The 23,818-nt window shown below is 41.9% G+C and overlaps 1 protein-coding gene across 1 annotated transcript in view; it reads left to right on the forward strand.

Moving 5' to 3' along the window:
* WDR36 (WD repeat domain 36) overlaps positions 1-17,578 on the forward strand; it is a 443,575-nt gene extending 425,997 nt beyond the window's left edge. Inside the window, exon 24 of the mRNA XM_086963545.1 lies at positions 17,151-17,578. Within this exon, the coding sequence (XP_086819671.1) occupies positions 17,151-17,300 (150 nt within the window). The 3' untranslated portion in view covers positions 17,301-17,578. The remainder of the gene's footprint in view (positions 1-17,150) is intronic.
* Positions 17,579-23,818: the final 6,240 nt, after the last annotated feature.

A 23,818-nucleotide genomic window follows, 5' to 3' on the forward strand; every position in this document is an offset into this window, starting at 1 on the left:
CGAATAGTGCAATAAATAGCAAACATTTTGCAAACTCTTAAAATCAAGTCATAAAGTGACTTGTGCAAGAGGTTAGGTAAGATCGTATCAGCAAATTTACGGGAATAAAAAATGTGTGAATAAACCCCCTAATGTTTAGTTAATTTAGCTAACTTAAACCCATAACATTTAACAAATTAGCTCATAAAGTGATTTTGTACGGTCTTTAAAAAGGAGAAGGTAGGTGGAAGCCCAATAGCATTTGATCAGCTCAAATACCTCATGCCTCCAGGTAGCACATACAAAGAAAGGCATACAATAAAACAAACATTGATCACTGTCCACAATCATATTGGTGCTTTGCATTAACCACCCTCCATATTATGTAACCTGGCTGCAGCTGAAATGAATCTGTATATAACAGACAAATTCAGACTGCAGAAGTTGCAAATAAAATAGGGCCGGCCTACATCTTATATTAGGTAACCTAAACAATGGGATTAAAAAAAGTTCAGTTGGTTCTTCATAACATTTACAGAAAAGGAGTGTAATGTGGGTTGCGAGGAGTCAGAGTCAAATGGGAATTGCACTAGATCCGATTTGCCAAACAAGTCTCACGGGTAGGAGACCAAAAATGAGCGATGATGAAGTGAAATCTAATTAGATAGTTCCTGTGGTGATGATTTGGGACGAAGTTTAAAAAGGCTGCATACAGTGTGTGGTGGTTAGGGGTTGATGACTCACCATCCTTCTCTTGCTGCACTACTTAAGACTTAACCAGGAATACACAGGTCTGATTACTAGACCGGCGGCACAACTGGCGACAGGCTACACAGACTGAATGCTCTCTGCTTTTTTAATATTGCACGACAGAAGTAAGGCTGCGCTGATTTGTATCGCGCTTTGCTCGTTTTTAAAAAAGACATCCAGCATCTCTGTTTTTAGGAAATAACCTGCTAATGCACATTTGAAAAGCGGCAGCATGGACAAACCTACACACTTTTACCAAATACGATTGTGTAGATGTGCAAGACTAACAACAAGCTCTTGTAGCATATGTATCTGCAGCCAATACATTCTACAATTGGAGTATATTACTTACCCTGTAAGCATCTTTTCCTAGCCTGTGGTGCTGCAGATTTACATGCACCCTCCTGTCTCCCCGGCAGGTTTTAGCTGATGACACAAATATACACAAAACTTTCAGCATGTTCAACAGCAAACACTAACTTAGCAGACTATATCCTCATTTTATGTATGGCAGGGTAAAAAACATTAGAACATGCGCAATGCCTTGAGGAGAAGGGGATACAAAGCACAATACCAACCATAAAACTTCCTTGAGAAAAACAACTTGCAGAGTCCAGGCCCCACACTGAATGGCAGGATTGTGCATAGCATGTGAATCTGCAGCACTACACACTGCGAATAGATGCTTACATTGTAAGTAACATACTCCTTCTGGTGGATAATCTATCTAGCTGTAGATTTCTCAGCCCCCCCCATCAATCCCCCCACACCTCCCCTCCCCCTCACCTCCCTGTTCTGTGAACTGGACTCCTTTCAAATTTTAAAAAGTCATATATTTAGAGATCAGCACTATGTCATGCCAATTTGCTCAGTCTCTGCTTCTGAGAGCGCAGACAGCCTATAAAGCAACTGACGTCAGTGCCCATGGGTAGAACTTGTATGTGCCTTCACTAGTCTATTCCAGAGGGGAATGACTATGGCACAGAGCTGCATATGTCACCTATTGACACACATGAGAACTACTATTAAAGTTTTCGGATCCAATCTGACAACTGGGGAATATTCCAAAGTGAGGAATCTTCAGTTATGTATGGTTATCCACCAGAAAGTAGTTACCAAAGGTAAATAACTTGCTCTTCCATACCCTTGATAGCTCTGGTTATGAAGAATATTCTCCGGAATCAGGTCAAGCAATTTTGATCACTCTGCACTGGCAGAAAAGTGCGTGGTAGACAGACCTGCGCCTTTTTCCTATGTTCTCTCCTCGTACTTTCCTGCTCAGAGTGAACCTTCTCTCCCAATGAGGGGTCAGGTGCTGCACCCCAGTCTTATACATTATGGTCAAAGGTACCTTACAGCAAGAAGACATTAAAGCTAAAACCAACAACTCCATACAGTCTTCTTGAGGATGACACCCCTCTAGAAATGGGAATTGACAATCTTCTGGTGGGGAAACCGGTATCTAATCACTTGGCAGAGTGGAGTCACATAGCATCAGGCAACTGAGTGCTGAACATAGTGACTAGTGGTTACTCTTTAAGATTTAAGGCCAGTCACCGCCAAACCATCATTGAACCATCAAATTTCCATCTTAAAAAAGGAAACCGCAATCTCATTTAAAAACACTAAGAGCAATAGAACCCGTTCCAGCTCGATAAGCAGGTCAAGGAATATATTCAAGATATTTCCTGGTCCTCAAAAAAGGACAGAGGAAAAGAATACAGACCCATATTAGATGTTTGGTTTCTCACCAGATACATAAAAAGCATTGGTAAAGCCAATAGATCTGGATTTGGCCGCCAGCCTTTTGGAATTCTTGTTTTGTCATGGTTGTAGCAAAACCATGTTTGGGAAACTACCAGGCCTTCATTAATCTAAACAAAAACATTGTCTAAAGGCAAAACATTGTTTTGGTCTCAAAAAAGCACACTTTGCTATAGTTCTCCCTGTCACTGAAGGGAAGAACTTTGTATATTGATGTATTCCTTGTGAAAGGGCAGCTATCTTAAATTAATAAGGAAATCAACCAATGACTGAGGTGGGCTTACACAATGCACCTTGATGCATGCTAGAGTAGTTGAAAGAAATGTTTCTGACTGAACCACAGACTAATGGACGAAGTCTGACTAAAATCCCTTTAAGTAACTATGTTATATACATAATTTTAGTAAAATTAAAAAAAGGTGTTGGCTAGCACAGTCTGTAAATAGCCAATTGGTCTGACTTTGGCTGGCAGCCTTTTACGTTTGGGAAAGAAGGTGAGGTCGAATAAATGGAAAGAGAATGAAAGTACAAAAGAAAGCAAGAAAATCAGAGACTGCAAGAATGAAAGAAGCAAGGAAAGAAATAGGATAGAGCGAAGAAAAAAGGGAAGAGGAACAAACAAAAGAAACTAAGAACATAAAAGAGAAAGAACAAAAGAAAGAAGGACAGCGTTCCAAAGAAAACGCACCCTTATGAGCTTATATTCAGAGTTCATGTGAGCTGCTTGTATGGTGTGAAAAAACAGCAGTCAGATAACACCATTTCAAAAGGAATTTACAACTGCATTAGCAGGAAACTGAAGCTGATAAACCTGATTAGTGTCCTGTAAATTAATCTGATAGAAAGGATCCTACTCACACAGCAGGTTCTACAAATAAATGGCAAAACGAGAGTAATAATAAAGTTAAAAAAATCACCGGCACTGGAGGAAACTACCTAGTGTGTGGATGCGCTCCTTGTGAAAGGGCTACATGTAGTCACTCGCAGTGAAGTTAGCTGTATCTGAAGTAGGCTGGACCATTGCCCCATGCTGTAGTGGGCAGAAGCAAAATGTGAATGACCCAAGAATAAACTAATGGCTGAAGAGAGGTCGCCCTTTATGTAAATGTATTATACATATAAGTTTAGTAAGCTTAAAAGGTTTTGGCTAAATCCAGACCTAATAAAGGAAAAACATCAGAATGCAAGCAGGTCACCACAATTTTCCTATGCGCAATAGATCTCCAAAGACACACATTTCTGCCTTCCAGTAGCAAAACTCCAAAGGAAGTACTTGAGATTTCTGGTAGCCAATCAACACTTTCAATACTCAGTCCCAACTTTCAGGCTGAAGTCAGCCCTTCGCACATTCTTGAAGTGCTTGACCGTTATGGCAGCACATGAGCGAGAAAAAAGGGGACTATTCATATACCCTTAATTGGACAATTGGCGCTGGAAACTGATACAAGATTTTGGGGAAATAGTCTCCGTCCTCAGAAGACTGGGTCTCCAAATAAACATACACTAATCAGGAATGACTCCAATGCAATGCCTTTCTTACCTAGGGTTCAGTATCGACTTCCTCAAGTGAAAAGTATTTCCATTAGAGGAGAGACATTTCCAATCAAATAACACATGTAATCTATTACTAAACAATTTTGCCACAGCTTGTCAAATGTACTTGCTTCTAAGCTCTATGGCTTTCTTCATCTATGTTGACCCAAATGCAAGGTTACATATGAGGCCATTCCAGCAATGCCCGGGATGATCAGTAGTCTCAGAGGCTGAACAACTGGGCGGACAAGTTGGATATGATAGTTTCAGCAAGACCGTGTCTGACGTGGTGGTGCAGACAGATAAATGTTTTGAAAGGTGTTCCTTTCCAGTTCCAACAAAAGACACCACTAAAAACTATTGTCACAAATGATCTGTTAGGGTGGAAGCTCTTGTAGATGATTTACTTGTCCATCCAGAGTCATTAGACCGAGAAAGAGAGCACATACTGCATCCGTTATCTCGAATTACGACAGTCCACCTACCCCTAAAAGCATTTCTTCCGTCCATGCGATCAGACAGCGTCTGATCCAGAGAGACCACTCCAATACTATGCACTACCTCAACAGCAGGGAGGCACACAATGATTCTGTAATTGGAGCTTGGGCAGTCTGACACTGGGCTTTAGCAAGAGGTCTCACGCTGAAGGCTCTCACATCCTGGATACGCAAAACCAACAAGCAGACTTTCTCAGTTCGTTGCTTTTCCAAAAACAACTACCAGTGGATTTTAGAGGGACCTATTTGCGACAAAAAAAAATGCCAAGACCTTGCATCCCAGGCTCAAGAACCAAGATCAGTTGGCAATGCTTTTTTAAAAGACTGCTCAAAGATATTTCTCTATGGTTTTCCACAAATTACACTAATCCCAAAAGTGCTAGTGAAATTTTTAAAAACTCAGTCCAGCATGATTCTAATCACACCAAACTGGTCAAGACGGTGGTGGTACCCAGATTGCTTCCAGATGTCAGTCACCCCTAAAAAGAAACTGCCACTCAAACTGAGCCTCCTCACCAGACTTTAGGGGCAAATTCAACAACCAAATTATAACCGTGTTGAATTCGACAGTATAGCTTTTGAGGTCAGACAGTAGAGACACCTGCATGTTATACATGCTTGTACAGAGATTCTGAAAGGGAATAAAACACCCTTCAACAAGGACTTGGTGTGCAGTTATGTAGAAAAGATTTTGCATATGGTGCATGGTGCATATATCAGTAAGCAGCCATAATGCAATTTCATGCTAGGAGAATGTAATCTACCTGTATCTCTTCTATATGTCTCAGAACAAAATTTCCCCCCCTGCAAATATTTCTCTGGCTGCGATCACAGCTTATAAGAAATCACCAGAACAGATTTATTTGTGCAAAATACACATGTTCAAAGATTTTTGGGAAAGTCTCAATAAAGTGTTCCCTCTTATAAGAAAACTATTGTCTCCTTGGGATCTCGAACTGGTCCTGTCCACACTGTGTCCTCTTTAGGAGCCAATACACAGAGCTACATTGCAGCATTTGTCTTGGACAACTGTGTTTTTTATAGCAATTACCTCTGCTAGAAGAGTTTCTGAAAATTCAGGCACCAAAGATAGAATCATGCATCATATTTCAGGCAGAATAGTGAAGAGGACTCATCCATTCCAAAGTAGTTTCTGAGATTCATATAAATTAGTCTGTAACTTTATCTGTACATTTTACCACTCTGTCCATTCTAGTGGAAAGATCAGTTCGGAAGTCTAACTAAATGTTTGTTAATTGTGGTCATACCCGACCGACATGGCTTAGTCTCGTCTTAATAGCCCATTTACAGATGAACTGTTGCTTCCATTTCTTTATGCTATCAAGTAGCACAAAAGCCACTTCCAGGTAGACACATTCAACTAGAGGTAAATCAGCAAAAACAGCAGGGCTTAAGAATGCCCACCTAGCTGATATCTGCAAGCTGCCACTTTGAAATCAGTACACACTTTCGCAAAGCACTATTGCTTAGATTCAGATTCATAGGCTGACATTAGAGTAGGTCATGCACCCAAAAAAAATCTAATTGAGTAAGGATGAGCTACTATACATAAAAGTAATATTTTCTTATGAAATTTATTTCACATGCCCAAGAGTCAAACAACTTTTAGTGGCTTGTTCTTCTATTCTAAAGTTTATGACCATCAGTGAAGATCCTTTGAAGCAAAAATGATTGCTTTACTTTTAATCCTGTTAAGGCACCGTAGGATTTTTCACTGATGTCATAAATGACCCACCTGCCTCCCTGGCTGGGTTATTCACGGGTGTCAGAATTTCAGTTTCATATTCCTTTCGGGTTATATTCATAAATTGTCCTCACCATAAAAAATGTGTGCCTGAGGATGGCAACACTAGTGAGTTGCATCATGGCAAGCTCCTGGACTGTTAAATACAATGCAGTCTTTTTCTCCACAACTTCATCATTTGAACATCTCAGATTGAATTTTTCATGCAATCTTAAACAGTTTTATATGTTTTACTTTTTAAATGCTACAGTGCAGTTTTAAAAAGGACTTTTTGAGCATCTTACAGTCTACATTTTAGAAAGAAATTTTGCCTCGCATAGTGTTAAGCCTATCAGCCTTAGGGGGGGTCTTCACCCCAACCCTCCCCATCCTTTTTGCCTTCCTCCCCAATTTTTGTGCTGATCTCGTTTTTGCTGACCTTAAGACTCTATACACTTTACCAATGCTAGCCAGTGCAAAAGTGCTTGTGCTCTCTCCTCTAACCATGATAATATTGGCTTATCCCCATTTGGCATAGTTAATTTACTTCTAAATCCCTAGTAAGGTGCACTACATGTGCCAAAGGCCTTTAAATTAAATGCTGCTATTGGACCTGCAGCACTGATTGTGCTACCCAATTAAGTAGCCCTTTAAACATGTCTCCGGCCTGCCATTGCAGAGCCTGTGTATGTAGTTTTAAACTGCCATTTCAACCTGGTAAAATCTTTTGCCAGACTCAAACCTTCATTTTTAATACATACAGGTCACCCTTAGGGTTAACCCTGGACAGCCCAGAGGGCAGCGTGTAATGTATTTAAAAAAGTAGGACATGTACTTTTAAGTTTTGTCCAGGTTTTGAAAGACTCTTACATTTGTTTTTCACTACTGCAGGCATATCTCTCACACAGTATAACATTTGAGTTGCCTTATTCAATTTTATAAGTGTCATTTCCAAATTTGAAGAGATGATCAGTTCATGTTTGGTGTCTCTAGAATCACAATTTAAAAATAACTTATGGTGAAGTCCAATTTCAAATTGCAATTCTGAAAATGCCACTTGTAGAAAGTTGGGATTTCCCTGCCTTGGCAATTTAGTGCCTGTAGCCTGTCTCTGGTCATGTGACTGGGTTTAGCTGACAGTTGAGCTATGTGTATTCCGTCTAGACAGACACATACTATAGAGAGCTTAGGTGAGCGTGGGTGGGCCATCACTGGCTGGATGGGAGGGAGGTGCTCTGCACAGCCACTTACACTGGAATAGGCTGTGTCCTGCCTCAACACAAAGGGCTGCATACCCTCTTTGGTTAGTCCAGGGCAGGGATGGCAGTATGCCTGGGCACTTAAAAGGCAAACCTCTTGTAGTGTAGTTCCTTTATACCCAATAGGCTCTGCGCATTGGAATAACATATCCTATAGATTTGACGTAGGACTTGGGTCTACTAGGTCTCTATCAAAAATATTAGACTTAATTGTGTGTGCCAGCTATCTCAGAGGTCACTAGAAACTTTCTCGAATAAACAAGAAGGGATTAGTTTCTGACAACCGCATAAACATGACAACTCTGTTTCCCCAAGAATAAAACTGATCTTCAGAGTCGTGGAAACAATAGATAGATATTTCACTTAGTCAATCTTGCATGCTTCGTTTCTTCAGAGGTGCAGAGGAATAGAGAGACAGGCGTTTTCAATAAAAGGGTTTATTGAACAGTTTTCTTTCTCAAGCACGTAAAATGAACTGCTACAATTGTAATACTGGTTGCAAAGTATAATGCAAAGTATAATGCGTCCAGTAAGAAGAGTATTATAAAATAATACTGTAAAAGCATTGTAGGGTTTCTAAACCATAGATAAATACATACATAAATAACAAAGGCTAAAAAGTACTCAACTGGTGTTTCTAAAATACGCGTACCCCAATATACCTAACCTAAGTCGAGGGAAGAAGTAAGGGAGGTGTAGCATAGGTTTCGTTTTTCTTTGCCAAGAATCTAACCAACATTTCGCTTAGGGTCTAACCAGCTCTGTGCCTTGGTTTTAGAATAAAGGAGGTTTGGTATCTCTGTCTCAGGACTCGATTTCCCAACACCCCGCGAGGGGAGCTTGGAAACACTGGAGCTGGATTCTCAGCGGGAGAAAGGACAGCTTCTCTGTCAGTGCGTCAGCTGGAGGGCCGGCTTCCTTCGGCACTTGCTGTAGCGAGCTGCGTCGGGCAAGTAGATAGTCGAGCTGCTCCGAACTACTGTGTGTTTGCTAGGGCAAGTGTAGTCATATTTACACCTTGAAGGTGCCTAGTTTGACGTAAAGTCGGACATAATTACGTCACCAAAGAACCCCAAGGGAATTAGTAGTTCTTTAAAAACACCATGATTTCAAGAACAAATCAATATTCAAGTAAGGGGATGTCCCTGACTGCTGAAGCAGAGTTTTCCAAGAAATCGTTGTGGCTTTTTGGAACTAGTGGAAGTAGGCATGCCCATATATGGACTGGATGGGTTATGTCGAAACATGGGTATAATTTCTATGTCTTACGAAGGGCAATGTGAATTATACCTATATAAGGGCATGAATCGGTAAATTACGCTTGGATCCTAAAATGCTACACAACACTCTAGAAGCTTATTCCTCACTTTAAAGGCACACCTGTGTATAAATACTGGACCTCAGATGCTTAAAATCTTCAGTACACTTCTGGACCTGTAATGGCTCTACCAGGAAGGACTGCTGTGCTGCTACAAGGACCATCCATCTGCTGGACTGCTACTCTGAAGGAACTGCTGCACGTTTGTACTGTCCTGCTGCCTTCTTGACTTGGGAAGAAGAACTGGACATGCAACCTCACCTTGAACCCGGTATCCTAAAGTGACTCAAAGGGCTAGTGTGCTTGCCTCTTGATCTGAGCCTTAGGGACATAAAAGGCTCCCCAACAGCTCCTGGACCTTTCTGTGCGGGTTCCTGACCCTGTGCGGGTTCCTGACCACCAAGCTGTGCCTCTCAGGTCCTGGACCCTTGGGGTGGCTCACAGTCTCTTGGCAATTGCGAGCAGGCCTATTTGCACCGAAATTCAGTGCAAGTCACCACAAGCAAACCCATCTCTTCGCACAGCCAGCATTGATCGCCCGCAGAGGACCGTGAACCACCAGCCCACACATCTGCAACACCCGGCCTGCTCTTTGCGCCACACCGATCACCATCTGGGACGCACTCTTTGCTCCCGCGTCCCTCTCAAACAGAAACCGGACTCTTAGCATAAAACTTGAGAAGGTAAATCTTTAGCTGGACTTATCGGGTACTGTATCTGACCAGCGGAGTCGGCCCAAATGTTTGATTTGTACTCAGTCCAGCACAGTCTCTGCTTTATACTTTTAGGTTCTAATATTCTTTAGAAATTCATAACTCTGGTTCTATTGATTGGATTTTTGTCATTTCAGTCTTGTTTTATTTATTAACTTGAGCTTTATTTTCATAACCTGTTGTGGGGACCTTTTTGTGTGGTGTTTTCATTGTTATACTGTTGGAAGTGTTGCAAAAATACTTTACACATTGCCTTGAAGTTAAGCCGGAGTGCTCTGTGCCAAGCTACAAGGGGGTTGAGCACAAGTTTATGTAGGGTTGCTTGTGCCTTACCCTGACTAGGATTGTGATTGCTTCTTGACCATGACTCACCCCCTAGTCAACCAGTAACCAAATTCTAACATAAGCATCTGAAGAGTGCTCCACTCCTTATGAACATATGGCTATTGCCACCCTGTACATACTAGTATTTGGACATGTATGGATTTATCCATGCTTACAGTGGGGAATTATTCCAAAATGTATGACTTTAATGAAGATTCCAACAATGCAGAACCAGAACTACGAATAAGTAACCTTTCTTTTCAAGCTTTGCTCTTCTAGAATCACCTGCAACTTCCCCTCCCCTGTGAAGGAGAGATGCTAATGTACAAAGATAAATAAACAAACTAAAAAGGAAAGGAAGACAAATATATTTATGGAAAGAAAGCAACATCCGTCAAATATAATATCCCATATAATAAGCACCTTACGCTTCACTGAACTAACTGTGCCATGGGACTTGCGTGCCCATTATTGCACTATAAATCAGATGGCTTTATAGCCACCACCATGGATTGGATCTTATGAACCTTTCTTGACTTCTATATCAAACTCTATACCAGCAGATCATCCACTCCTACCCAGGGGTTACAGGCATATCTCGAAGAGATAGCACTGACTGGAATAGACAAGACCATCCGGACTCCACTGACTGAGCCATTGACTTGACTTAAAATAAATTCTGAAATTGACTCCTTGGCAAATGGAAATGCCCCAGGCTTTGAAGATCTGACCAAAGAGTTCTATCAAGAAATCAAGAACTACTGGCACTCCATTTACTAGCTGTCTGTCAAGAATCTGTTGAAACGTGCAACCTACCCACAATGACTAGATTAGCTAGGTTTGCAGTGCTATAAAGTCCAACAAAAGATGTAAAACTATTGTTCTTACCACTGTATTTTTGTTCTAAATCTTGATCGCAAAATGTGTCGGACTTCTCTTGTGATGGATCAATTGGAACTCCCAGATCAAGCCAAATTCATACCAGTTATATCTACATTATAATCTATCACCGTTTTTGCTATATTCACCAGATGTAACTAAAAGGCAGCGTCAGTACTAATGGATGCTGAAAAGTTCTTTGATTCCCTGAAATGGCCCCACCATACTACAGTATTAAAGAGAGTGGGTATAGGACAATATTTTTTATCTCTAATCAAGCTTTTGCGTGCCAGACAATCAGGCATTGTAAAAGTAAATGGTTGCACCTCACCATGCTTCATGGTTAGTAAAGGAATTCATCAGAGCTATCGCCTGTCATTGGTTTCTTTAATATATATATATATATATATATATATATATATATATATATATATATATATATTATATATATATATATATATATGGGCCATTGGCATGCGAGATGACGGAGCGTCATTGTTTCGCTGAACTTCCATTCCCAGGGAGGAGGATTTTTATATTATTGTATTCTGATATTATGCAATTTATTAAAAACTCAAATATTAACCTTAAGTTGTGATGAGGAAGTTAATTAGTTTGGCTCACATGCAGGAATTCATTAGTCTGGGATAAATCTTAAGTTTTGCCCCTTATAGTGTGCTTGAATCAGGTCTAACTGGAATATTGCTTGCTCTGGTGCAGGTACGACTACAGTGAGCATATTAGTATAAAGAGACATAGTCCATGCAGAAGAACTATGGCCCATCCAGCGAAGTCCTCAACGCAAATAGCATGCTGGGATAGCCTACTTCAGTTACAGCCATTATCAAAATGGTAATACTACTGTGACTTTTATTATTTTTGCTAATGTTTTTCTTTGTGGATCAATTCTAGATTAACATGTTTGCATTATTGTGTCATTTACTGGTTGGGTCCGGAAGATTGCCTATTTTTTTGTAACCCAGGGTACGAATCATGTCGACTACACCCTCCCAGCATAAGTTCACAATGCTCCAGCATGGCAACACCATTTTAGATTAGAAAAGCTGGTGGCGTTTATTCAACAGTACAACGGCAGCACCACTTCATCAACACATTGTCAAATACTGGAGACATGTTTTTCGGTCTAGGCTTTGACTGCTGGGGGAGCGGTCCTAAACCCAGTGTCGCATCCGTTTTTCCACACTAGGTAAGGTGGAAAAAAAAGTCAATTTAGGTTTCACCAAAGTGCCAGCACAAGCTTTCATAAAAGTGCTCAAATAAGGTCTATAAATCAGAAGTTGTAAAGCGGGTGAGGCTTTCTTGACCAGTGAGGGAAAACTGCTCACAGCACATTATGCCATAGATTAAGCAAAACAGTACTTAATAAAAGACCTTGGATGCCCAGACAAAGCGGAAGGGGCTAGAGACACTGGCTCACGTGGAGCAGCTAGGTCTAATACAAATCACTGGACACTATTAGACCCCAAAATTGAAGAACTCCTGTGCACAGTGGTGGAAAAACTTGTCACCCACAATCCCTCACTCGCAGCTCTTCCGTGCTGAGACAGTTAAACTCAAAGACAGGCAAACAACCATCAGCGCCAGTACATTTGATAGCCAAGTTGAATTCAAAAGCCAAGGAACCCTCTGAGTTGAAGTTGGCAGGCACCAGAGCAGACAAAGGTCCACATTTCACAAAGTACCTCAGAAAGAAGGGGATTTAATTTCTCCACGAACACTCTTGCACACTGCTCCAAGCAGAATGAGACGGCGATTGAGGTTGACAAGAAAAAATAAAGCCTCAAATCAAAAAATAGCATCACTATTACAAAAAAGGCAATTTAAACACCGCCTCAAGACCCCCATTAAAACAAACTAACCCAGGGAAGATTTGTAGTGCCACAACAGGAAGATGAGTTAGCTCCATCAGCTCTCGACCCAAGGGAACACCCTAAATAATTTTCCTTAGATGAGGATCTTCATCATCATGATACAGAGATGCATACAGAACAGAATAGACAGGATGAAAAGGGGTTGGAGACTGGAAATGCCTCTTTTTTGTATGGTCCCTCCCCCCCGACACCCCCCCCCCCCCCCCCCCCCCCCAGTTTGCCGACTGATGCTTTTGGTTTTTCAACTCAGAGTTCACTGAGGTGTGCTAACCAGACCTCGGTGCCAGTGCCCTGACCCTAAAAGTGAATGTCTAATTGGCTATACTCAATTGGAAATGGCTAACTTACCTGTAAGTCCCTAGTAAATGGTACCCAGGAAATGTAAGTTAGAGGGGTACGCCAGGGGCTTGAAGCACTGATTGTGCCACCCACGAAGTCCACCAGTTTGCCACTTCAGACTGGTAGAGCAGTCATGCACTGCTAGCCCAGCTTTACCATTGAAAGCAATGGCAAAGCCACACCTTTCCCTGGACTCATCCCTCTGGCAGGAATACTGAGCCCTAATGCAGAGTGCAACATACGACACAGGCAGGACATGTAATTTACGTGTCCTTGGAATAAAATACATGAAACGACCAATTTAACTGTGGAAAGACTTGTTTGCCCTATTGACGAGTGCAGGGTTATGTGCTGAACTCCTCAGCTGTGCTAGCTCTGGAACATTATGACCAATGTGGGTACGCCAAGGTATCAAAAAACCTGTTACATTAGCTCCGATTAATATCTCAAGTCAAAATTAATGTACTTTGTTGGAGTGTGCAGCTTTAGCAAAGCTGCCACTTTGTTGGCTTTAAAACTAAAAAGAACATTCCTCATTGTATTAAGCTCGCTAAGGTTTAGGGAACTGCAGACACTAACTATTCAAGGGTACTATCTTCAGATGCACAATGACAAAGTTATTATTAGAACAAACTCTCAGTTTTTTCCTAATGTGGTCTCTGACTTCTGTGTTAATCTGACTTCACAAATTCCAGTCTATTTTCAAAGTCCAGCAGCACAGACAGAAAATGTATTCCACACCCTTGATGTGACAACAACTATTATGTACTAGAGTACAAAACAATCGCTGAGAAAAACCAAACAGTACTTTGTGGCTCAATAAGCTCAAACCAGGGAGTTACCATCATCAAAAAGGAAAATAGCAAGGTGGGTAGTGCAGTCCATTCAAATATTCTGTAAAAAGGCAGGGGGAAGCCTAAAGCAAAGACGGTCATGCTCCGCCAGGGAAAAAGGGGCATCCCTGGCCTTTTTAGCAACATCTTAATTAATGACTTCTGAAGGCAGCAACTTGGTCATCTACTCACATTCTGCAAGCATTATTGTGCTGTATTTTGTCGATGTACAATCAAAGGAGGAGTCAGAAGAGAGACGTATTAAAGCACCTGTTTGCAACCTCCCATACTAAGCACACTACTTGCTCACCTCAATAAAGCCTGTACATGCACAACGTTTTCATCGAGAATAGATACATGCTGCAAAAGAAAGTTATTTAAATGTAACAGTTGTGTTGCAGCTTTGAGACCACTTTCCCGCCTCCCTGGTAAAGGAAGGGAGCCTGCAAAAAGAGAATCCAGATTTATTCTTCTGAGGAATGTGTATTTTATAACAGAAAATCTGTAATGGGGGCCACATAATGGGGCATTGTAGGCTTACACTTGATGAACTAGGGGGATGACACAACTTCTGTGGCTGATCCCCCACAAACAAAATGGGGAATAATCTGGTCCCAACCACTAGTTAGCAGAATAATGCACAGCACGTGAATTTAGCTGCAAAATAATTGTTAAAGGTGTTAAGTAAATTGTTTCTTGTTATATCACATGGTAAGTCTTTTTTGGATATTTTGTTTATTATTCGTAGTCTTGCCAGGGTGAAGCCTTGAGTTAAGTTGGGATTAAGATATCTTGTCTATCTCAGACCTGGAGAGGTACTATTTGGTAGCGCAATCCATTTTGCTGCCTGGTCAAACAATGAGCATCAGCTTCAGCCGCACTTGATAGAAAATATCAAATTGAAGGAGGTACTATACTCTACATAAGATAGCATCCAAATATCTATCAAATCCACTTATCGAATGCAGAGAGTCACTTTACGGCTTGGAGGTGATAAGAAGCCTGTAAAAAGATTAGACAAGAGACCTATGTTCACCTGTTGTGCCACTCTTAGACAGTCCAACTTTTCCCATATCTAGGGCTAAACTAGTAGGGTAAATTCTAAGCAGCAGAGAGCTGATCCAAGTTGGGTATCTATTTACATACCAAATTTCAGACTATGTTAGGGCGACTAGTTCTCTTCACCCCTAGATGGCTGCATTTATTATAGGCTAAAATATGCATTGTGCTCTTCTTACTCTACATTCAACATGTTACCCTTAAAATTCATCCCTTTAACAAGCGTTATACGCACAACTACAGCCTGTGGTTGGGTAACAAGATTCTACAGTCATTAACAGACTGTACCACTACAATACATCTAATCTGCAGGGCATGGGGTACTAATTTGGATCTTCATATTATTGATGAGTGCTGGAAGCACTGAACGCCCATAACTAATCAGAAGGGAGAGCTGTCTTCTGGGACTGGACTGTACTGCACTCATAGGAAGCACAGGGTGACCTCCTGCTTCCTTGACCTAAGACTTATAGTGGCCAAGCGGCTTATTACTCGAAGTTGTAAATTCCCCACGCCCCCACAGTTTGTGGCCTGGAAACGCTCTATGGTTACTTGGGCACAAGCCGAAAGCATGGCCTGCATAGAGAAGACAGGCTTTGCTTGCAAAAATATCCTATTGCCAGTTACTCAGACACCATATTAACTACCTTACAAACTACCTGTCCAGACAAATCAGTTCAGTAAATCTTTATTTCGATGATTAAAAACCATCATAAAAATAAATTTGAAAAAATTAATTAAATTTACATTTCCGAACTATATTAAAGACAAAATGTGTACAGTTATAAAAAACATGGTGTTATATACATCATTTCTTAACCTCTTGTATTTCTTAATCTTACTGCTACTTTAAAAAAATTCATAACAGAGCATAAAGTGCGAATATCATTTGCTCTTTTGTAAAAAGAGTAGTGCAGTTTTAGCATGACGAAATGTTGCCTCTTTTAAAATATCCACCAAAAATCTACGTTGCGGAATCAGACAAATCGTCATTCACCACTGACACTGTAGCAGGAGCCTAAATCCGGTAGGCTACAGGTGTGTACTACAACCTTTTTGTTTTCTTCATTATTGGGTCCCCACCTCCCCCCACCTATATCCATTCCCCGAAGATCTTGGTGCAAATATCCCGCATAGCACTGGTCACTCATGGAGGGTGGATAGAGCAATCTTAGGTTATACATCTGCGTGGTCGGCTGTGTTCTTGAATTAGAGTTCTTATTGTTTAACGGTTGCAAAAGTATGAATCTGTGTAAAGTAATCTATCTGATGACTTATTTAAGGAACAGTCCTGCTACTGACTAGCTGGGGGCATACCTCTGTACCCATTCAACAGATGTTTTCACTTTGTATTCCATGCATGTATGTATTGTCTCTTAGGTGTTCAACAACGCTCGCTTACTACTACAATATACATGTACAGTTTACACTTCGTGACCAGTGCATTGCCCTGCTTGTTTTCATGTTCATATCACTTTGTATCATGCGAATCAGCACTTGAATAATTAGTGAAATGTGTACTTGGCAACATGAAAAATAAAAACTTTTTTTAAATAAAATGATTCAAACAAAAAAATTGAGTATTGGAAATTTGCTAGATTATTAAATCTAAACACAGATACTTATATTACATTCATAATCTTCTGCATTTAAAATCTTTATCTTGAATATACTACAGCTCGAAACTGTTCAACATCTTTAACTCTGCCCTTAGTTCTACCTACCACAAATGTACCTGCCCCAGGCCTATTTTATTTACCTTGCCTGTTACTGTCCTGATATTCCAAACAACTGAAAACAAGCAGCTGAAATTACCAAATTATCAGATTCTTTCCCACTGCTAGTCCTCTTGAAATATGCTGCTGATATGCCTATATGGGCCAGACACGTAACTGCCATACTTGTACTGGTGAATCATTCTTTCGGTGATGACTTACCATGGCGGCCTGACTCCGAGGCTGTGCAACTTGTTAGAATATCCTGTGTTCTGTTATTACACCTCTACAGTATATTCCACACTGCAGCATTTTACCGCAAATCCTTGAGACGTCTTAGGTCCGTTGAGTTGCTTCCTTTCGAGTGAGACCACAATGAGGTATGAAAACCTGGACTACCCCATTTTTCACGTTTGTGAGTCCTGTATTACTGCCTATTGCTCTATATAAAAAAACGAAAGGTACAATTTCAAGTTGTAGTTAAATGTGAATGTAATTAATATACAGCAATAAAGAATTGTATATATTTGACATTCTGTTTTTTTTTTTCAGTTGCATTTGAGGACCATTTCGTCAGAACAAACGCTTTTAGATGAACTTTCCAAACTGTCTTCTCAATTAGAGACCACGTGGACCCACCTACAGACTCTTTTCAATCAAAGTCTTTGTGTACTAAATTACATGAAAAGTGCTTTGTTATAAAATTCCTTCTATATTTGTTCCCAAGCTACTATCTTGTACTTGTCAAGAATTTCAAATGTGTGGGTTGACGCCCATGCCCAACTAGTGTATTATTGTTTACAAATAATAATTTGTAAATTCATAGCCTTTTGCTGGTATAATATTCTCTGACTTTAAAAAAGTGTACAGTGTGAAGATCTGAAGAGTATGTTTATATCGTGCACAAAGCATGAAGCGCATTGCCAAGCTTCTGCCAAGAACTGTAAAAATGAATAACAAATTTCTATCAAATCCATAAAGATGTGTGTGGTTTGTGTGTTTTAACAAAATCATTTTTGTTTTTGCATTTTATGTGCTGATTGAAAATCGAAAAAATTGCTGTGGATGGGCACAATATTTAGCTTTTTGATTGCACACCTGTTATCACAGTTTTTTATGATATGGAAGATAACCCAAGCAGGTTAGGTTTAAGAATCAGCCAATATCACTTTCTGCTCAGTCACTTTCTCTTATATCATGTCCTGCACATTGTATTGTGTGGGTTGTAAGTGTAGCTTTAGCTCAGTAATAGTCTGTGGGGGGGGGGGGGCAGTAGCTTACATGACTTTACTTATATTAGAATGTTTAGTGGATACTTAGGAGCAGTTTATAGTCAAAGATACAGCTCAGTTAAAAAAAAATGTTTAACATCATTTAGAATGAGTGGCATAATGTTTTTACCATCTCTCTCCTTCAGTAGCACCAGCAGGGGAGGATTTAAGTGATTTAAAGACAAAACAAAACAATTTGAGAAGCATTTTGAGGGGCAAAAGAATCTTGTCTTACAGTTATAATTTTTTTACGAGAGCAGCGGCCACCAATGAGCCTGTTGAATCGTTTGTTACAGCCTTAAACGTATCGAAGAACGAATGTGAATTTAAAGAGTTTACTTCACAACTTATCAGGGACCAGGTGGTAGCTGGATGTTACTCCCAGTATGCAATAACATATTCTAACGTGCGAAAATCCCACACTAGCTTAAGCCTTGGAAACCGCTCATAGCATGGAAAATTCTGACAACTACAGTGCTTCTAGTCATAATTCGTACTAGAGTGTCAGCAATTCACTCCTTTGCACCACACTGCTCAATCCAATGGCTGCCACATATGTTCACTAAGCCATTGTCCCACGAGCTTTAGATCTAAAAGGCTAATTAAACCGAGAGTATTGATCAACAAACCTTCAAGTCCCGTTTTTCTTACAATTGTGGATCTTCTCATGTAGATAATTTCCGTAATCATCCTTCAATTATGCTGGTTTGTCCCAGGTATAGCTAATCTATACCCTTCAGTAAACTTTGTAGAGCGAGAAAAGTCGAAGCATATTGTGTTGTAGCTGTAGACAAAGTACTGTTGGTAACATTGAACAAAAGATGGATGAATTGATCTTAGTCGTTGATGTGGCAAGCAGCTGTGCTGTTGAAATGAATAACAGATGCAAAGACCCACGCAGTGGAGTACTAGTAGATGGCTAAGCAATTGAATTCCTAGAAGACTATGGTGCAAGAATTACTGCCTTTTCTGTCAAAGTACAAAAGCATCTAAAAACATAACGTTTACCTTTCTCATGATGTTACAATCGTGGTGTTTGAAGGAAGCTAAATGTATATGATATGGTTCTTTAGGCGGGATCCCTCTTTAGAGATCACCGCATTCATTGGAAAGTTTACTTGGCCATGAAGGCACTCTGTGTTTTTTCTGGTGACATGAAGTAGTCTATAAAATGATTCTTAGACTTTGAGAGAAGGTGCATGTTTCATTAGTAGAATATCATAATGTTCAGTCCTGGTATGGCAATCTTAAATATGTTTTCCGTGATAACTAGGTAACATCCAGGGCTACAATCTTATCTAAATTACAAGCGACCACCTTCTTTGCAGCACACATTTCAGGATGTACCTCCTAATGTTAATGAACACTGGGAAAAACAGATTTAAGACCTGGTAAAACAGGGCATTATTGAGCCTTTTTATGCCACCTCCAGGCTTTCTCTACTTGTGGTAGCACGTAAGAAATCTTGAATCCCATCGAAGATCTGTTTCATAGCTTCACAGGGTGGGTTGTAGTGGTTCCCAAAGGGGAATTCACAGCACATCAAATACTGACTTCCTCCAGTATTGGAACTTTCATAGATGCCCAAAGCTTGTATCATTCCCCGTCATCGGAATGGGAGTCTCGGTAACCAAAATAACATAGCAGTAAATACAAAAGAGAAAGATAATGGCCTAGGCCTCATTTCCTTTTGTAGAATATCCACCTCTTTTGGCAAAAGAGACCAAGGTAAAGCAACAACCAATCAGATCAGCTTCACCCCATAGAACCCTCCTGAGAGAACCTCAGAGCCTCAGATTTTCTACCGCACGTTGTGCTAAAGGAGTCTCCTTTGAGCTCTGCTCACTTCAACTCTAGTTGGCTATTTTTCAGCAGTTTTTTCTTAAGATTTGTTCAGTTGTTCCATCTTGAATGTCTGACAAGGAGAAGAAACCTCTTTTTAAGGCGTGTTCCATCTGTGGGAAGAAGAGATTATATGTGGAGGACAGGCATAAGGACTGCATTTATTACCTGTATCCTGATCACAAGGCAGCGGACTGCAAGATCTGCCGCACCTTCTCCACAAAGACTCTCCGGGACTGTGAGGGTTGTCCCCTCACTTGGCTCCAAAAGCTGAAGTCAAGGAAGGAAACTCTGTCAAGTGACAGTGAAGATTCATCATCTGCAACTTCATCCAGAAGGTCAGTGAAAAGGGGTGGGCTTCCCCTTCACCATCCACAGACCGTCCAAAGGCCTCAAAAAAGACCCCACCCGTGAGCCTCAGAGCCGGAGTCCTAGCAAATCTCCTCACTGTGGTGCAAAGGAGAGGGAAGGACTATCTTCAGCTACAGCAGTGGTGGAGTCTGCTAAAGCTTTCAAAAAGCCCTCTTCTCTAACATCTGAGAAGTCTGATAAAAGTTCCAGGTCGTCGACGAAGCTACAGAAGACTCCGTCAATGAAGACGACTAAAACACAGGTGAAGAAAGTTCCACCGTCGACGGGCTCATCGACGGTCCCTTCAAGTCTCCACATTTTGACGTCCGTGTCGACGGGCGCGCCAATGACTATTACGGCGATGTCGAGAGTGTCGACGAGGGTGTCGACGACGATAGCAGCGACAAGAGCAGCGAAATGACGGGAGTGTCGACGGTCTCATCAACGGCAGTGTCGACAACACCCATCTCTACGTCTGCGATTCAACCGTCGACGGTGTTCCCGTCGACGACCTCCTCGACGATAGTTTCTATTACATCTCCAACTTCGACGGTACCGTCGACAACATCTTCGTCGACAGAGAAGATCATTATTTCTTTAAAGAGAATAACGCCTGATATGACATCTCCAAGGAGGGTTACCCCCTTGCCTCCCGCACTGTTGCTTGAAGAAGAAAAAGACTCAGAGGCAGATGAACAGGATTCTTTTGGCTATGCGCATAGCCCATCACAACTTTTGGTAAAATGACAGGACACAGATTCTGAGGGTGAATACCTTCATGAGCACTCATACCAACAATCCTTTTATCGTCGGGTAGAAGCAGGCTTAAAGATGATTTCAGTTCCTTCTTCCCTCTTGGCAGATCTTCAATGCATGTTTCAGGATTATAGGAAGAGATTCTCACATACTCCTCCTCCTGCGTTTTCTGCAGTGCATGATGTGTCTATTCCACCAGCTTCTTCAGTGGTGTCTCCTGGAGCTCCTACCCGGGTGATAACTCAGCCACAAGTGCCCAGCCCAGGTATATCTCCAGTGGTTCAGGAAGTACCGGACGATTCCTCGGAGGAGGATCAAGATGATGGCAACACACCTGACCAGTGTGTGGAGTGGGATGATCACGTGATTCCTGACCCAGTTTCTCCGGATCCAGGGGATTCTCCCCCGGCGGACATTGGGGTATTTCACAAACTGATGGAAAGAGCCTCTAACAGATTTAAGCTTTCTATGGCTTCTGTTAAACAGAATGCTTCCTCTATGAATTTTAAGGAGCCCTGTAGGAAGATGGTTTGTTCCATTCCCATTGTCAGTCAAGTCTGGGACGAGGGGTTGAAAGCAATGAAAAACCCCGGCGACTGTCATCCCAGTCTTGCCACACCTGGAAAAGAAGTACAAGGCCCCTGATGATAGTCCAGCAGCCTTAATAGGTCAGCCAAAGCCGGATTCAGTAATATCGCAGGCGGCTCAAAGAAAGTCACGAAATCCTTCTGCACCCCTGACGACTCTGCCTGATAAAGAAGTCCGACACCTTGACAATGCCGGGAAAAGGTTTTCTTCTATGGCGAGCCTTGTGATTAGGGAGGCTAATGCGTTGGCGATCCTGGGCAGATATGATCGCCAGATGTGGTGCGACCTCTCACCATATTTGGACCAACAACCTCAGGAATCCAAGGTAGAAGCAAAAAGGATTTTGCAAGAAGGGGAGGCGACATCTGCGGAGGTAATAGAGTTCCCTATGGATATTGCCACGGCAGCTTTCTGCTCGCTGGCAGGCGCGGCCGTTCTTAGTCGCCAAGGCTGGCTCAGGGCAACATGTTTCCAACCGGAGGTCCAAAACATGATCCTGGACCTTCCATTTGATGGTGAGGCATTATTTGAGAAACCTATTGATGATGTCCCCAGGACATATAAAAGGACACGGAAACGACAAGATCCCTAGGAACCCTACAGTATCGGAAGGTTCCTTTCCGTGGAGCCAAAGGAAGGAGTACCTCTTTCTACAAGGGTTCATATCAACAACAACAATAGTCTTCTTATGGTTCAGCAACCCAATCTTATTGTCCGTCTTATCACCAAAGGCAAGGATAGACCTCTTCTTTCTCGAGGTATAACTCTAGAGGAAAACAAAATCGCCAGGGACTTGACACCGTCAAGAGGCAATAGCGACCTTCTGGCTCTGCCTGCTGTACCCCCCCCCTCCCCGATAACATCTGTGGGAGGCAGGGTGTCTTGATACCTCCACAACTGGCAGAAAATTACATCAGACCGTTGGGTACTCAACATCATCCAGAGTGGCCATACGCTGGAGTTCGTACAATTTCCACCTTCCAAGCCCCCTACCGTCATGCCTTCGAAACATCTGCGGCTTCTCAAGCTCTAAGTTCATCAGATGCTCGTCAAAGGAGCTGTGGAGCCTGTTCCCCTTTCTCAAAAGGTAGAAGGATTCTATTCCAGGTTTTTCCTGGTTAAGAAGACGCTGGAGAAATGGCGCCCCATTTTAGATCTCGGGGAGCTAAACACCTATCTAATAAGTCAATCCTTTCAGATGGTGTCGTTTCAGGATATTTTACGTCTCCTCAACTCGGGGGACTGCATGGCCACTCTGTTTCTCGAAGATGCGTATTTACCCATTCATCCATCCCACAGGAGGTTTCTACGGTTTACAGTAGCCAAGAGCCACTTTCAGTTCAAAGTTCTTCCTTTTGGACTTCAGCCCGCTCTGAGAATCTTTACCAAGGTGCTGGCACCGGTGGCAGCATTCCTAAGGAGGCAACATTTTCAAGTCTTCCACTACCTGGACGATTGGTTACTGAAGGCCCCGACCAAGCGTGCAGCGGAGGAAACAGTAGAGGCATGTACCAGACTGTTCACCAATCTGGGCCTGACTCTCAACAGGGAGAAGTCATCTCTCTGCCAGTCCACAAAAGCATGATTCCTGGGAGCCATTCTGGATACGTCTCTGCAAGGATTCTCCATCCTTCGAAAGACAGGAGAAGCTGATGTCTATGGGTCATCTGTTGTGAAAAAGGTGTCTTTCAGTACGCCGTTACCGGTCCCTTCTAGGAGTGATGTCCTCGTGCATTCCTCTAATACCCCACTGCAGGTTACGGATACGGTCACTTCAGGAGCAGCTCGACATGCAATGGCAGCAAGTTCATGATTCTTTCGACGACAAGGTGGTGATCACGGGGGCAATGAAAAAAGCAGACTTGTGGTGGACGAAGGAAGAAAATTTATCCCAAGGTCTATCCTTTTTAATAAATCCTGTTCCTCACTTAGTCACTACAGATGTGTCGCTGGAAGGCTGGGGAGCGGTGCTTAAGATGCAAGATGATCCTAATTGTTCCAACCTGGCCGAGGCAGTTTTGGTTCACAGAGCTTCACCTCCTCTCTCTGGACTTTCCTCGTCCTCTACGAATGGTCCCAGATCTTCTCACGATGTCCCAGGGCCAAGTCTGGCATCTGGATCCTCGCTCTGTACATCTATCAGCATGGCTCCTGAGCAGCGAGAGTTTCTTGTTTTAAATGTCTCAGAAGAGATAAAGGAGGTTCTCTATCAGGCAAGATCTCCTTCAACTAACAAAACATACCGTTTGAAATGGAAACAATTTTGTATCTGGTGTCTGCAGGAAGACATTGATACTTTTTCCTCTCAACCTCACCAGGTTCTTCCTTATTTCCTGTCTTTGGCTAAGGCAAGGCTGGCTCACCCACCCATAGAAGTTAATTTGGTGGCAGTGTCTCGCTATAGACGCACTG

Source organism: Lissotriton vulgaris, chromosome 3_1 (assembly GCF_964263255.1).
Source record: "Lissotriton vulgaris chromosome 3_1, aLisVul1.2, whole genome shotgun sequence".
NCBI lineage: Eukaryota > Metazoa > Chordata > Amphibia > Caudata > Salamandridae > Lissotriton > Lissotriton vulgaris.